The sequence below is a fragment of the Gekko japonicus genome, unplaced genomic scaffold, assembly GCF_001447785.1.
Source record: "Gekko japonicus isolate JY-2015 unplaced genomic scaffold, Gekko_japonicus_V1.1 scaffold991, whole genome shotgun sequence".
Taxonomy (NCBI): Eukaryota; Metazoa; Chordata; class Lepidosauria; order Squamata; family Gekkonidae; genus Gekko; species Gekko japonicus.
This window is the reverse complement of record NW_015166453.1, coordinates 523,926-540,839: the sequence shown is the minus strand read 5'-3', so window position 1 is coordinate 540,839 and position 16,914 is coordinate 523,926. Positions and strand designations below refer to the sequence as shown.

The 16,914-nt window shown below is 45.4% G+C and overlaps 1 protein-coding gene across 1 annotated transcript in view; it reads left to right on the top strand.

The window, feature by feature from the left end:
• IKZF2 (IKAROS family zinc finger 2) overlaps positions 1–3,237 on the top strand; it is a gene marked incomplete at its 5' end in the record, with an annotated part of 135,109 nt that extends 131,872 nt beyond the window's left edge. The window contains one exon of the mRNA XM_015412029.1: positions 2,513–3,237. Within this exon, the coding sequence (XP_015267515.1) occupies positions 2,513–3,237 (725 nt within the window). The remainder of the gene's footprint in view (positions 1–2,512) is intronic.
• Between the last annotated feature and the right edge of the window lie 13,677 nt (positions 3,238–16,914).

Below are 16,914 nucleotides of genomic sequence, written 5' to 3'. Positions count from 1 at the left end.
CTTGGAATTCACTGCCACAGGAAGTGGTGGCAGCTACAAGCATGGACGGCTTCAAAAGGGAATTAGATAAGCATATGGAGCAGAGGTCCATCAGTGGCTATTAGCCACAAGGTATAGATAGGGACTCTGGGGCAAGGGATGCTCTGTCATCTTGGTGCTTGGGGGGGGGGGCAACAGTGGGAGGGCTTCTAATGTCCTGGCCCCACTGTTGGACCTCCTGATGGCACTGGTATTTCTGGCCACTGTGGGATACAGAGTGTTGGACTGGATGGGCCTTTGGCCTGATCCAACATTGGCATCTCTTATGTTCTTATGTTCTTATGAGTTAGTGTGAGCTAGCTCACAGCTTTTTAGCCTCCAGCTCACTGATTTTTGTCTTCGCTCAGGAAGGATGGGGCTCCAGGAGCAAACTAATTTATGCAGCAGCCAAATGGCTCACTCACCCCTTCAGTGCCAGGAGGTCACAGCCACTGAGTCTCAGCTTCCTGCCAGGGTGTCTATTGAAGTACGCTCCTCACCCTCCTTCTGGTGACGTGAGAGCCAGTTTGGTTGTCATGGTTAAGAGCGGCGGACTCTAATCTAGAAAACCAGGTTTGATTCCCCCACTCCTCCTCCACATGCAGCCAGGTGAGTGACCTTGGGCAAGCCACAGTTCTCTCAGAGCTGTTCTCTCAAGGGCAGGTCTCCTGGAGCGCTCTCAGCTCCACCCACCTCGCAGGGTGTCTGTTGTGGGGAGGGGAAGGGAAAGGAGTCTGTAAGCTGCTCTGAGACTCTGAGTGAAGGGCCATGGGGTATACTTCCAATCTCCTCCTCCTCCTCCTTCTGTTTGCTGGCCCACCAGTATCTTCACAGATGGACACTGTGGGGTTTTTAACGTATGGGCCAAGAAAGCTGCCTGCCCCTGGGTCAGGTTGATGTGCTAGCCCTGCAGATCTTGCGTCTTAATGTCGAGTAGCTGAATTAACTGTGTGATATTTCTGCAAATCCTGCCCCTTTGCAAATGTAAAAGCCAGGCTGTTTTTACACAAAGGGATGAAATACACACGGCTTTGGGAGCCTTTAGCTAGCCAGGGATGTCTCTGACCAAGCTTGGCTCAGTCCGTGCCAGGTAGTCAGCCATGTCGGTCTGAAGCAGTAGAACAAATCTAGAGTCCGGTGGGGGCACCTTTAAGACCAGCAAAGTTTCATTTGAGGTATGAGCTTTCGTGTGCAAGGCACACTTGTGTATTTGAGAAAGCTCATGCCTTGATTGAAACTTTGCTGGTCTTAAAGGTGCTGCCGGACTCTAAATGTGTTGTACCGCTTCAGCTCCTTTATGTCTCATACTCCGGCATATCCACCAGACTGGAAAAACACACCTGCCTTTTTGCCAAGTTTTTAAACATGATTTACAGTCCATCTTTTTCACCGGGACTGAAAGCGGATTGCACACAGTGAGGCAGTGCGGTCAACAGAATGGGACATTCGGTACCCCGTTAGGATGCAGGAGTCTGGGACTGCCAGGAAGAACCCCAGCGCAGCATCAGGATTCACACGACACATTAAATGATGCGGAAATTACATAAATAGGTTCCTACTTACAATAAGCTGTACATAGTTTAAAGTTGGCATAAAACTTGACAAATGTGTCTTAGCGCATGAAAACAGAGACCCCCCCCCCCGTCCTTTCTCAGACCCTTTTCCCACATACCTTAAGAGCATCTGCCACTGAGGCTGGAAAGAGTCATGGGTATTTTGTACCTGGATATATTTTCTAGAAGAAGGAGAGATTGGATTTATACACCGCCCTTCACTACCCGAAGGAGTCTCAGAGCGGCTTACAGACTCCTTTCCTTTCCCTTCCCCTCCCCACAACAGACAGACACCCTGTGAGGTAGGTGGGGCTGAGAGAGCACTTTCAAGAACTGCCCTTGAGAGAACAGCTCTGAGAGAATATGTGACTGACCTAAAGTCACACCAGCAGCTGCATGTGGAGGAGGAGTGGGGAATCAACCCCGGTTCTCCCAGATTAGAGTCCGCGCACTTAACCACTGCACCAAACTGGCTCTCTCTATGTGTAAATATAGCTCTGATGGACCTCGGAAATGTGCAAGCCAGGCAGACTAAAGAGGGTTTGCCTGACTGTGTTGTAAGCGTGTTTACAAAACCACGAGTTTTGGTTTATGGACTGTGAAGTGACAAGTTCAACATTATAAGTTATAGTGTATTAAATCCTAAACTGGACATGCACACCACAACCTAGTTAGAAGACGTGTATCTTCCTCTTGCAAAGTTATCGTCAGAATGCCTTTCACACATAGATTCAGCTCTTCCGCATTCGGTAAATTGATCAGGTCCCCTGCCTAGTCCGGAATATTCATGGCTGTTCTTTTCTTGCCAAGGTGCCAGCATCACTGTTCCGAATGGCCCTCTTTTTGCTCCAAGGAGATATGTAGAGCACCGATATGTTTTCTCCTTAACCCTGTGAGTGATACGTATCTCTTTTTGTCTCATTGCTGTCATTCTCGTGTAGGTGAGAAGCTCATGAGGTTCGGCTACCCGGATATCCATTACGAGACTAGCTTACCCTACGAGAGGGAAACTGAGCTGATGCAGACTCACATGATGGACCAAGCAATCAACAACGCCATCTCTTACCTTGGGGCGGAGGCGCTTCACCCCTTGATGCAACACACGCCGGGCACGATGGCTGATGTGGCGCCCGTCATCACTTCGGCTTACGGTCCGGTCTATAACCCTAACAGGATAGAAAGGCCCGTGAGCAGAGAAACAGCGGACAGCAACGAAAACAACATGGATGGCCCCATCTCCCTCATCAGACCAAAGAGTCGACCCCAGGAAAGAGAGGCCTCTCCCAGCAACAGCTGCCTGGATTCCAGTGACTCAGAAAGCAGCCACGAAGACCGCCAGTCCTACCAAGGAACTCCTGCCTTAAATCCCAAAAGGAAGCAAAGCCCTGCGTACATGAAGGAGGACTCCAAGGCCGTGGACGTCACTAAAACGTCGAAGGGCTCTTTAAAGGATATCTACAAGGTCTTCAACGGAGAAGGGGAACAGATACGGGCCTTCAAGTGCGAGCACTGCCGCGTCCTTTTCCTAGACCATGTCATGTACACCATCCACATGGGGTGTCACGGCTACCGGGACCCTTTAGAGTGCAACATTTGTGGCTACCGGAGTCAGGACCGCTACGAGTTCTCGTCGCACATTGTTCGAGGGGAGCACACATTCCATTAGGCCTTCTCTTCCAAAGGGGACTCTGAAGTAGAAAAATCAGCTGCACATGAAGAAATTCTGCACTTACAACCCCACTTTTCCTCAGATGTCGACATGCCGTTGGTTATCTTTGTTGTCATTTTTGTTGCTGGTTTTTTTTAATTATTGTTATTTTCTTGTTAACCTTATTTTGTCAACCCAGCCTCACTTTGGCACCCATGGTGAGGAGGGAAGGAAGGAAAGGAAGGGAGTGCAGAGTAGTTCTGTTGTTTCGCTCTAAAAACCGGTGTTACCTTTTTAGCAGGAACTGACAGGTGGCACGTTTTCCATAGATTTTTATAATCCCCAAGGTACTGGTGAACTCCGCTAGGTGCTCAATACCTTCTTCAAGCTGTCAGCTTTTCGGCAGACAAGTAATTTCAGGCAAACTAATAATACATTTCAGAGAAAAGCCCTTTCCAGTATGTAGATTTGGGGGTTCAGGACGGGGAATTCTCGTTTTTCAACGTTTTCCAGCATGGGGGAGGGGGGAGGGAGTCATGCAAAGCTCACCCATATTCCAGCGGTTTAGGAGCACGAACCAATGCTGATACTCATTCAGTCACTACTTCCCAAGGTGAGCAGAATTCCAAGGAACTCCCCCATGTTATTTTTTTGGGGAACATAGCTGAAACCTTGTACGTGTAATACTGGACCATCATATCATAGATGCTTGATTTTACACATGGTATGACATTCTGCAAGAGGCTGGGGGTCCTATAATCTTACCCTAACATGCACTTTCAAAACAAAAGAATTGCTGGTACGTTACTGTGTTACGAACTTTACTGTCCTGGCTTCTTACAGACACTCCATTAGCCTTAACTAGTTGAGCCCTGTGTACAAAGAGAGACATTTTCAAATCTACCTGATTAGGTGACTAACAATCGGATTCTATGCATGTTTACTCAGGAGTAAGTTCTGCTGAGTTCAGCGAGAGTTTGCTTCCCAGTAAGTGTGTTTAGGAATGCAGTTTTAGCCGTAGAAGTATCAAAGTTTATGTAACGGATTCTGCTGTTTTAAGGCTTGCTTTAGAATCTCAGATATATTAATCACAAATAGGTTTTAAATCATGAATATATATATATATATATTGCTTTTATTTTCTTGTAGTGTTGACCACTCCGCCGCCATTTAAAATGAGGTTTAAAGTTCAGAGAACTTAGGTCTTCTCTTGGGGCGCTTTTTGGACTTGGTTACATCATTCTGGATACCTGACTCGGTTACAAAGGTTCAAGGATGCCAGGGCTGGTCTCCTGACTCAGCAGTTCTAGTTTACACAGGCAGGGATTTCAGGGAGGGCGGGGCCACTTCACACGAGACACCTTTTCAGCATAGGTTGCAGAGAAAAAAAGACGTACATATGGAAGGAAAATTTCACAAATGTCTTGAAACCTAAAGCATACAGTAGCTTCCAAGTGCATGTTAAGCGCAACTAAACAGATATTTGTTTCATGCATAACAGTGGGTGCATGAAAACATCCCCTGTACCATGTTGAAAGGCTATCATGTGTGAAGTAGCCCTCGGTCTCACACATACACTCTGACTGACACCGTCAGTAATTCTTGGGTTACAGCGTAGTAGAAGTGAATAGTGAATTTGGCTCACATTTTTGCATACCAGAGATAATGACCTCTTAATTGTTTACAAAATCACTTGTTCCAAGGTGAAATGGAATGAAGTCGAGAACTCGGATTTGTCCAGGGGCTTTTTTCTTTGCTAGAAAATTTGGCTTCTGGTTAATCCCTTGATCATATTAACTAATGAGCAATTAAAGTGAATTAAGAGGTTATTATTTCGTGGCTATGATTGTATAGACGAACCCTCTATTCACTGTAATTTAGGCGAGTTAATATCTGGATTCTGAATTTTTATTTTGGTTAGGCTCTTTTTCGTTTGCTTAACGTTATTTTTATTTTTGTTTGTAAATCACTGGCTACCTCATATTTTTCTACATCCTTAGTTCTTCCCCCCCCCCCTCCCCTGCTCCTGGGTTGAGAAGTTTTCTGATCTTGCTGCAAAGAGAGTACATAGACACTTGCAGCCTGCTGACTCTGGTGAGGCCCTGAGGTTCTTCCGTGGACAAAGGATTTGTAGTCTTTGGCTTGGCTTTTTCACCATCCAGCATCGGTTCCTTCATTGGGCTCTCTAATGAATCTGAAGGACCCTGTGCTGAAACGGGAGGCCAGGTGGTGCTCCAACAGGCCTGCCTGGTTGCTCTACTGTAGTGCCGGTTCAAATCCAGGCCATTTCTTTGCGATTTGCTGTTTTGAGTTCTGATGACCATGAATGCAAGTTGAGTCTTTCAGAAAGTGTTTTTTGAACTATCTGGCTAATTTTTTTTTTTTTAAAGGTTGACTTCAGTGAGCAAATTTACCCGTACAAGTCTGCAAGAAAGCTTAACCCTACTGTCTGCTTTGGTGCATTTCTCTTCCCTTTCCAGGCTTGCAGATGACTTTCTGGCAACATGATTGGCGGGTAGAAACCGTGTTCAAAGGACAAAGCCGGATTACTGTGGGATTGTTGTCCAGCACTAATGTACTCTTAGCAGAAAAATCTAAGGGCTTAATTAATAAGTGTGTGTAAAATGCATTATAGGTAGAAATGTTTAGGTAATGTAAGAAATTCCTGGTGAGACAACCTGGGGGAAAGATTGTGAATTCTGGTCATATCTGCATATCGTAGAGAATGACTTCTTTTGCTTGCGTGATTACTTGTTCCAGGGGCTTTTTTTCTTGACTGAAAACCTTTATTTTGGTTAATCCCTTGATCGTGTGAGCTAATGAGAGATTTCAGTGGTTCTTGTTTTGAGGTTGCGATTCCATAAACAAGCCCTCCGTTTAGCATGTATTTCCACCTATTGGGTCAGTTGGCCTTACAGGAGACCCATGCACTCCCAAGTTGCTTTTTAATCTGTTCCCAACTCAAAAAGAAGTATTTCAGGCAAAAGAGAGAGCTTCCCACCACAGGGGGAAAGCCATTGGAATATATAAATATCCCTTGCCTAATTGACAACTCATGTCAATGAACAAGGAGTGGGGATCCTAGGAGCGACATTGGGGTTTTCAGGGGCTGCTCTTATAAGGAGCCTGGCCACAAAAATGCTGGTTTGGAAAAGCACTAGGCGCAGCATGTGCATGCGTGACCCCTCTCGTTGTTGGCCCCTGTCTCTGTGCGCAAGAGGCATTCTCATCTCCCTTTTTCTAGGAGTTTCCAGGTACCCAAAGGTGATTCCTTCTTTTGTTCCATTGTGCTGGCACATTCTAGATTCCCTCCTCGCTGACGACTGCTGAAATACTTCCATGACTGATGGGAGCTAACGGAAAGCAAAGTGTCATAGTTGGGCAGGAGCTGGAAGAGCAAAAAGCCTCTCGCGGAGCAGCCCTTGGAGAGGACTCCATGCTTTCAGTTTCCCATGGAAACATGTGCATCTGGATCAGGCTCCTAAGGGGGTTCCAGAAGGCAAAATCCAGGACTTTGCCTGGACCTGTCATCATAGGATCTCTTCTCTGTGTAACGGTTTGGGTGTCAAAATGGCTTCTGTGAGGCAAGCGAGAAGGTGATATTTCTGCTGATGGCTATCACAACTCAAGTCGATAGCTTAAGAGAGGAGTGCAAACTTGTATTGGAAATATTCTGAAGAAGCAAGAGTGCGCACGGAAGCTTCTACCCAGAGTGAAACTTTGTTGGTCTTGAAGGTGCCGCCGGACGCAAACTTTGTGCTGCTGCTTCGGACCAACACAGCGACCCCCGCCTGAATTTATATTGGAAAAGAATTTTTCACCTTTCATGAGCAACGCTCTGGTGGGTGGCCGTGTCGCTCTGAGGTAACAGAACAGCATTCCAGTCCAGTGGCACCTTTTACGTGGTTTTGCTGTGGAAGAAAAAAGATTAGTGGCAGGATCTGACCTCGGGCTGGAAGACGATCCGACGGAGGAAGGTTGGGGGAGAGCTTCCGATTCTATTCCGTGGAGTGGCAGGATACGTTCTCGCAATTCCTGAGAGGAGTGTTTTGGGTTTGAGGCCTGTGAGAACCTTCATTGCGTGCAAGATCTCAGTCAGAACAGCAGCGCTGGACTGGCTCCACAGGGCTGTGAGCAGCACTCTGTTCAAATATCAGGTCTTTGCCGCCGCCTCCCTTGATATGACAACACCACACAGCCTGAAAGGGCATTCTGGGGTTCACGGGATCCTTAGGAAGTGTGTAGGATGCCCTGTGAGTGGAAAGGAAAAGGGTAGAACTTGTTCCTTGCGTGTGGAACGGAAACAGAGTGAGAAAGGCCACTTTGCACTCTCTCATACACCACATGGCACTTTGTTCCCAAGGGTCCCCCGATGTCCCGGAGAGAGGTTTAGGGGGCATGTGGGAGAGGTTGCTGGAGCAGGAGAAAGCGAGGAAGATTCTCTAGCACAAGCCCTTTCCGCTCACATGTCGGTAGGAACCCATCCTAGGCTGCCCCCGAGGGATCCTTTTCTCTTGTGCTGAGGAAATCCAATAGTGTGCCTGCTGCTCCACTTGGCTCCAGGTCGGTGTCCGTGTCGGCCCAAACAGTGCAAGAAGGGGCAGACCACAGCCTGGTCAACTGAAGGCACCCTGGGTGCTTCTCCACACAACGACACACACTTTGAAGCCTTCGCAACGGAGTTTAGTGAAAAGGCAAAAAAAGATTGGCCTCTCCACAAATATTGTAATAGTCTTAAAATTCATGGCCAACTCTGTAGATTATGTTGGCGACATTTTGAAATCAACTGGATTTCTGCCAAGCTTCACAGAATGCCCTGGTTTTTCTCATCATTTTTCTCATCATTTTCTACAGAGAGATCAAGGAATACCATGTGTTAATATTTCTGTTACATTTCCAGGGTTTGCTTGCTGTTCATTTAGCACTGGGTGTTTCAAAAAGTATAGTCAAGGTATATTGAATGCTACAGTTAGGGGTTTGACGGTCAAGGCCTGGATTATAATATTACTTTAAGTGTTTCTTATACTGTATTATGTGGGTTAGAGCTGGGTAAAGTGTCACTGCAGGAAAAATGATCCAAATACCCCAGGGTGGTAAGTTTGTTTTCTGTTTTGTTTTAATGAGGCTTTGAGTCCACAAAAAAATTATTTGAATGGTTCGGGTGAATGGAGATTGATTTCACTTGGAATATTCTAATGGTGCAAAACTGGAAGCATGTCAAGTGAAATTTTGGGGTGATAAAAATAAGAGTGAAATGAATATTTTAAAGTTTAGTTTGAATGCACAAATGCATATGTCAGGGGGAAAATATTTCAGAATTTGGTATTTCTGGCTGTTTTCAAGAGGCAACCCTTTAACGCCCAGAATTCAAGTTCAAATGATTCACTCCACATATGCATCCTAGAAAAAGCACAACACTTTTTTGAAAGACCTTATTCGGAGGTGGAACTGAAAGAACAGTCAGTTTTTCTGATTGGGACATGTTTTGTAAAGGCAGTAAAATCATTTAAAATAAAAAAGAAAAGCTTGTTTTGATTTTGATAGACGGACTGAGTAATCGAGTCGATTGAGTTCCACCTGACAGAAAATTCAGGTTATCACAAACCTGACCAGAGTGCTGAAAGCATCGGAGGTGACTCTTGATGCTTGCAAAAACTTCAACAACAGCAGGCTGACTGCTCCCAGGGAAGCCTGTCCAATGTTGCGGGTCTTGTCACCGATAGGGCTGCCATCTTGCTTGGCTGGCCAGATTTACCCAAACTCTGGACATACCACTTGGTGTCCTTTTGGGTCATAGCCAGGTTTCCCATCTTAGTCAGCAGACATAAGGCAAAATGTGAATACAAAAAGGTACGCAGTGGACGTAGCCCCATTCCTTCTCCATGTCAGTTAGAGACGTCATGGCGGTGATTGCCTTTGGTAACTCGGTGTTTTCTGACTCTTCAGCTGGCTTCTGAAAGGAAATAATGTTAAGGGGAAATACCTTACACACCATCTTGTGAGTTTCCAACAAACAACCCAAAAACCTAGCAGTAATGGAATCAAGTGGCGTCTTCCTCTTTTAAAAAAATATCCTTTCCATGGATTTAACAGCCTAAAGGCCATGCATCCTTAAAATAAACTCCATTTGTCAGATGTACAGAAATTATATGGCAAAACAGAGCAACATGCGCCATGCAATTTTTTTAATTTTCAGGGGAATAAGAATTCCAATTTCTGAACATGGGGAATGCTTGCAAGTTGTCTAATCCAGGAAGAAATATATTTATCAACGGACTTTTTAAAATAGCAGCAGTATAAAAAAGTATGAAGTATGCAGTCTGGTAGATGAGAACGAAAGACACATGTGCGGTTTTCCGAAGGAGTATTTTTGAATTGTCCCATCGTTTCAGATGAGTTACAAGCATTACATCGCCCTAAGATATACGCTCATCTAAGTTTAGGAATTGCCCAGTGATAAAAATAAGACTGAAGAGCAAAAGCATCCTTAAACACAATGTTTTAGTGTAGAGGAGAGCATTTATGCTTAGCATCGGCAATTAACAAACCCCACTCTCTTTTTTAAAAAAATTCCTTAAAAAAAGGGGGTGCTGTTTTGTTTCCCAGCTTTACCTCTACGGGTGAGAGCCACAGGAAAAACCAAAAGTGGTCTTTATGTTCTTTGGGAAACAACATTAGATGTGGCGCACTAGCAAATCAAAAGGCATCACACTGCGTGGCTTTTCCTTGTGGCTTGATGGCATGCAACACAGTACTTGGGCAATCCATTTCCTTTACTACTAATTCACGTACTGGGAGACTGATGTGTGTCTTTGGATGCTACGAAGAATTTGGCTTGTGTGACAGTCTTAATCAAAGTGACTGGTTGGCAATTATTTCCCGGTTACATATAACCCCTTTTCAAACCATTTTGGGTTTTGGTGACAGTTCAATAACACTCTGCTCTGAATGCTCACAAAATCGTTGTGTTCCAGACTTGCCCGTCTTCTCCTTCTAATGGTATATTGAACACTCTGAAGAAAAACTAGTCTCTCTGTGACTTGACGATCTTCCGCCTTCCGATCTTCAGCGTACGCTTTGATTGGTTATGCCAGTTAAAAAAGTCTCTCGTGGTCCTGCGGCCTCGGGGCAGGCGTGGAAGAGCCGTGTGGCCTTCTGATGGCGAGGACTCCGGGACAGCCGTTCTCGGGGTTCAGTGACCTGTCTTAGGTTACGGATGGATAGGTTCATAATTAATTGAGAGATTAATCTTGAGGTTCTGCAGTCAGGTCTCTAGTTGTATACATAGACTCTTACTATTATTCTGTGGTGTTGGGAGAGGTCCAAGGTATTCATTCAAGGGTGTGCAGAGCTAGGCACACCCTGCTGAAGTCCATAGTGGGTAGGTGTACACAGAACAGCAGCCCGAATCTTATTTTAGTTGACTTGTGCGAACTTTCCGTTCCTTCTGACTAAGGCTAGTAATGGTACAGGCAAAGGTGCGTGTTTAGTATTTGACTGCCGAGGGAGAAGAAGAAACATGGCTCTTTTAGCAGGGCGGTGTCTCCTGCCCATTAACCGCAGAGCCATGCACTGCTGCACCAACAGAACCAGAACGCTCTGGAAGGCCCAGGAGGGACTTAGTCCCTCTTTCGCCAGCCCGGACAAACTTTGCTTGGAGCTTGAGCAAATCCTGGCCCGAGTGAAGGGTTTTCTCTGTGTGTGTGTGTGTGTTTGTGGTTGTTAAAATGAGAAGATGTGAAGCCACTGGCAGACAGCAAAACCATGTGCTAGGTTTGCATAATTAGCCGATTTGCTTGCCTGGATTTAGGCAACTTCAGTATGGAGCCCTAAAAACCGCTTATACAATCTTAAGAGAGAAGTGACTGTATTCCCATGTGGTCTCGAGTTCATTACAAAGGAAAGGAGTGGGACCGCTCCATGTTAAACCTCCAGCAGTTCAGACAAAACTTAAAAGAGCAGAAAAGTGACCAAATCCTTCAGTGTCCACTTCCTTATGACAGTGCATTACTTTAGAGGGGAAAAAATCAAATTATGTATCAGTTCAAAATAGTAAACTCAAATTTGGATAACTAAAAATTGGGATTTGAGTTTAAGAAACCAGATTGGGTGCCAAACAATTTATCTGTTTCCAACAGAGGCTAAGTAGCTGCATACATCTCTCATCCAAATTCACCACAAAGCTCAAACAGCGTCTGGATGCCTCCAGTGCAGGATGAAGTTCCGTGGTTAGGCAAGGAAATTGGAAAGATTCCCTAGCTGTCTTCAGATGGGGTTGGTCATACACAGGAGAATGCTTGGTTCCCCTGCCCTCAAAACTGAGGTTTTGCCTCAATAAACATAAAAATTAGTTTGTTGTAATGCTCTGAAATTTGTGTGCTTCAGTTGAGAATTTGGATGTAGCCCTGCCGGTGCTCAACTCTGAAACCCCGTTTATTTCCGTGGGAGATATTTAGGCACATCCTTGCTTCGCCCACGTCAATCAATGGGGTTTCAAGTACTGAACTTTGGCAGGACTGTACCCAGAATGTTACCTCGTCATGCCCTTTAAAATTACAAACTTGTTTCCATGCTGTAGTGTATAGTAGAAATATGTGTTAAAGTGTGGGAAATATGTAAAAAAGGAAGGAATTGTGTTATTTTTGCGTAATTCAAGTTTGCAAGTAGTGATCTGAGATTTGACCTGCTACTAAGCACTCTGAAAGACTGACCATATCCCCTTTTTGTGTCACATGGAGAGTGTTTCTTGTTTTCTTTTGGTCTCTCTGTATCCGGTTGTTCCTGTCTTTTTTAAGTTCTAGCTTTGGGCTTCTTAACTGTAGCTCTTTAGCGATCTCATTTTTAATTTTTAATTTGTGGTTGTCTGTCCATTGGCTTACGGTCTGTTTACATATTTTTGTATTCAAACATAGTTTTATATATTTAAGAAATAAAAAGGAAAAAGCAGATCTGATAGGTAGATAGATGTAAAGGTAAATAATCTTTGTAACACTTTTCAGTCCTATGGTACCTAAAGAGATGACAGAGCTACAGAACTGTAAAACTCTGTATTTGCTTCCCTTTATGTTGGTTTTCTTCTCTGGTTGTATTTTTCCCCCTTAAAATGTGTATCTTTTTATGATAGACTGGAAACTTCTAATGCAACAGATTTAAATTTTTTAAATGTGTAATTTTTTCTGATGGAAAATATGCTTTAAAAGATGTTTTGCTACTGTTAATCTTCCTGGGTCTAAGGGTCTCTACCACACGCCCTATCGCACATTTGCTTTTGATTATGCTTCTGTCTTGAACCTTGATTTTAGAACCTGCTTCTAGCGGGCTTGAAGCCTTTGTTCGTATGGTTTAGTTTAAGGGAACAAACAGCCCTCTGACTAATTTGAGTCATTGTCTGTTCAAGTGCAATACTGAAAGTCTTCTTGTGCATTAAACATTCATTAACCGCATGGCATGGCGGAGCTGGCTGACGAGGAGACAAAGCCAGTGTTCAGGCCAACCTTTTAAAATACTGATTCCAAAAATGTCTGCATCAGGACCAATGTTCCCTCTAAGCAGAGTTAGGGTGAGCTAGCTCACAGTTTTTTAGCCCCTGGCTCATACATTCTTGTCATAGCTCAGGAAGGATGGCTCCAGAGCACACTAATTTATGCAGTAGCCAAATTGTTTGCTCACAACTTTAATGCCAGTAGCTCACAAAGCGGAATTTTTGCCCACAAGACTCTATACCTTAGAGGGAGCATTGGTCAGAACCAGGGGTCATTTCGTAGAGAAAGAAGTGCAGGAGCTCATTAGCATAACTTATTTGCATATGCCACACCCCCTGACATCACCGGAAGTGTGTCAGAAGGCAACACCCACCGCTCAGGCTCCACTGGACTGTTTTGGATTGCTAGCTATTGGGGGGGGGGAGAAAGCACAGATCTGCCCTCACAGAGGAGGGAGAGCTTGTACCTGAATAAAACCTGGCCTTAAAAGTGCCACTGGACTGTTTTGGACCGGGGGGGGGGGTGCTCCTGCAGGAAATGACCCCTGGTCAGGACACTTTTGATGTCAGCTGAGGAGCCCCGGAGCATTCGCCACAGGAAACCCCCCCCCCCCCCCAGTACGTTGCATAGGATTCCTGGGCCTCTTCTGAGGGGCACAGTCAGTTCCTGTGGGTCACTAGCAGTGCTACCTCTAAGCTGAGTTAGTGTGAGTTGACAGTTTTTTAGCCTCTGGCTCACGCATTTTTGTCACCACTCGGGAAGGATGGCTCCAGAGCAAACTTTATTCATGCAGCAGCAGTAGCCAGATCGCTCGCTCACCGCTTAGAGGGGGCTCTGGTCACTGGCCAGGTCTGTTGGCTCTTACTGTCTCTGCTCTTCTCCTTAGAAGACAATTTGGAGAACCCATTTCAATGTATACTGTAATATAGGAAGAAATGAGGTAGAATGGTTGAATCGGGAAGGACATGAACGTTACAGGTATGCATTTGTCCTCGCCCTTGTACTTGACTGAACTGATAGACAGCACTGGATGCTGCCCCATAACGGGGAGAGCAGCACCGCTTCTTCGGTGGGATGGATGCAACTGGGGGGTCTGTGAGCCCCCTTCCTCCTCGCTGTTCCTGTCTGCAGCTGCGCCTTTGATCAGTGCAGCCTCAGCAAGTTCTTGGTAAGGCCAGAGTTAGGCTTCCCCCTTTATCTGAGAGCTTCCCCCCCCCCCACCCTTGGTTAAAGTACTTAACAGTAATAGGGACCTGTGGATCTAAAATCCGTAGAAGCCCGTTCCAAAATTTTCCTTTGATTTGCAGAACTTTGGCTCCGACTTGGCACTTGTGATGGGTTGGCTTCCATGATGGGGTTGGCTCTTCCATTGGCAGCAGATTCTTTCTGCTGGGGGAAGGAGTTTTGTCTCCCACAGGACAGGAGCCCTGGATCCACTTACAGCAGTGAGAGATTTTCCTGGCTTTCGCAAATGTGATGGGCTTGCTTGATACATCCTGGGTTTGGTGTGTTTTTTTTTAATCCAATAGGTGGAAACGACAGCACTGTAAATAAGTGATCAAGGTACAGAATGACATTCCTTGTGAAATGTCTTGGGAAGCCGTTACTGACCACAGAAGCTTCTTGGGGGGGTTTGTTTGTTTGTTTAGTTGAGAGAGGTTAGGAAAATTAATCTTGTATTTTAAGCACTTGCCAAAAAAATAGTTTTAAAAACGTTTGTTTGTTTTTAATTTAAAGAAGTAAAGCACATCCGAAATAGGAGTCTCCAGACAGAGGCTCCTGTTCTTTGGAGTAGGCTGATTATCTTTGTTTAGGGTCTCACCCTGTGGGTTGTGTGGAAGTTTCCTTTTGAGTCGGTCAGGTGAGTTCCGGGGGAGGGGCCACGAATGCTGGTTGGGCCAATGGCTGTTGGCAGTTATAGTTACCCACTTTTGTGGGAGGGGGCGTCCCTTTGTCCACTGGCCACCCCGGCAGTGGGCCATCTGGAGAGGTGCCGTCTTTTCTCATTTGCACTGGGTACGGAGAAGGGGGGAGAGAGGCAGGATTCCAGCCCACAACACAAATGGGAGCAGGGAAAGGGCGGAGCGGGATAATACATTGCGGGAGTCCTCCTTCCCAGACAGCCAGGAGCACTTGTCCGGATAAGTAGATCTGGGGACGCTTCTTCTCCCCTCTCTGTATTAGTAAATGTAAGAGAACAAGCCTCCTGATTCCCTCTGCTGTTCCTAACATGCATCATCCGGCACCGGTTGCAGAATTTGGATGCCTGGGAGTCAAAGGAGAAATGCACCCAAGACGTTCCCTCCAGATTCCCAGCCATAGACGATGTACATTCGTATCGGTAACGTCACATGTGAAGTAGACAACAGTGTAGATCTGACAGCCATTCCTGTGGGCAGAGTAGGTACAAAAAGCTCACCGAGTTCACACATTACCTTGTCGACATGGGACAAGAGGATGTCTCGTGTTAATGATCTGTCAGCTCTCTTTGGTTTTCGGCTTGCTTTTAAAGCGAGGTTCTTACTGGCCGAAGTCCCCAGGGACAGAGAGCCACTGTCTCCCAGTATAGTTTCTAGTTGCATTTTCTCTTTTCAGGAACCCCCTATTACATTATCCTTTGAAAACCCGTTCCACGTTTTTTCCAGTGTTTTGATATGAAAAGTGACCCACCCACCCCCCGGCAAAAGCAATTTATTTATTTACGATGTATTTTTCACCCACAAATTTGGACAGGTATTTAGTGTGTGGTGGGAAATTATATAAACAAGCCAGTTTGTGGTGTCTGAAGCGGGGAGATAAGGGCGTTCCGCGGATTTCCAGTATCCCCGTCCTGTGATTGAATTTGACATAGGTAATTTGGTAGACAAAATTAAAATCAAGCCATTCCTATGACAATGCCTTTTTATCCCTAACTGTTATCAACAACAACAAAGTTTGAGTCCGATGGCACCTTGAAGACCAACAAAATTTTATTCAAGGTACAAGCTTTCGTGTGCAAGCACATGTGCTTGCACACGAAAGCTTGTACCTTGAATAAAATTTTGTTGGTCTTCAAGGTGCCCAGACTGGACTCAGTCTTTCTTCTGCTGCTTCAGAATCTCTCTGTCATGGACAAGTGTTTCTTAGCTCAGACATTAGAGGAAAAGTAGGCGAAACAATTGAGAGCAACTTCTTTGGAATAAGAAAGGGCTTTCAGTCAGCAACGTGTCAGTACAGTCTTCCCAATAGTGGCTAATGACGGATCCTTCAGAGCTAGCCTTCTTACTGGACACATGGGACAGTTGCCCAGGGTGTTGAAAATGCTCGGGAGAGGTGCTTTGTGGTCACGGCATGGTTGGCTGGAGCTGGGTTCTGCAGTTGGCTTGGCCACCCCCAGGAGACTCAGCATTTTCCTGAAAGGGGGGGGGATTGACCAACTGGCTGCTTTATAAGGGAAGGGAGGTTGTGACGCTGTGTACATATGAGGGGCGTAGACCCCGCGAGGAGGTGTTCTCCTCCCCAACCCATGGAACCCAGTGACCTAGAATTAGTCCTGGAAGCATTTGCAGAAAAGAGGGAGCGACGCTGCAGTGAAATGGGACTGCTCTAGAGTAAGCGATGTTAGGGTTGCTATCAAAGTTTGTCTACCACTGCTGTACATTTTAGTCACTGGAATGGGGCATATATTTTTTTTTCCCTTTCCTTAAAAGCATACAGATGGTTTAATACATATGTGTGTGTGCGCACTGTATAATGGATGCGGGTGCTGAAAACGCATGAGTGAGTGAGTGAGTATGTACATAAATAAAAGACAGAGCTGCAGAACCTTTGTAATACTTTGTGAAAAGGATTATATTATGAACGTTTGTACTGTGCACAGCTACTGGAATTAAATGTAGGGAATCTCAGGAACAAGCATAAAATTTGTCCAAGACTTATTTCGCAAATGTGTACGTGCAGTTTTTAATTCTGTATACTATTTAATATTTTACCAATAAAAATAAACTTCTCACATGAAACGGTTCCTTTGCAGAAACTTTCTGGCCACTGATATATCCTTTTCCAGGAACAAAAGCTGTTAGCGGGGAAATACATCTGTGTTTGGCCACTTAACTGTACGGAGGACGCTGGAGGGGAAATGTGGGCAGTGGATTGGAGGAATGCTCAGCGGGGCTTCTGCACTGGAAGAGGAAAAGCTCAGGTGGCCTCAGAGTTCATGAACTGCCTCATGCAC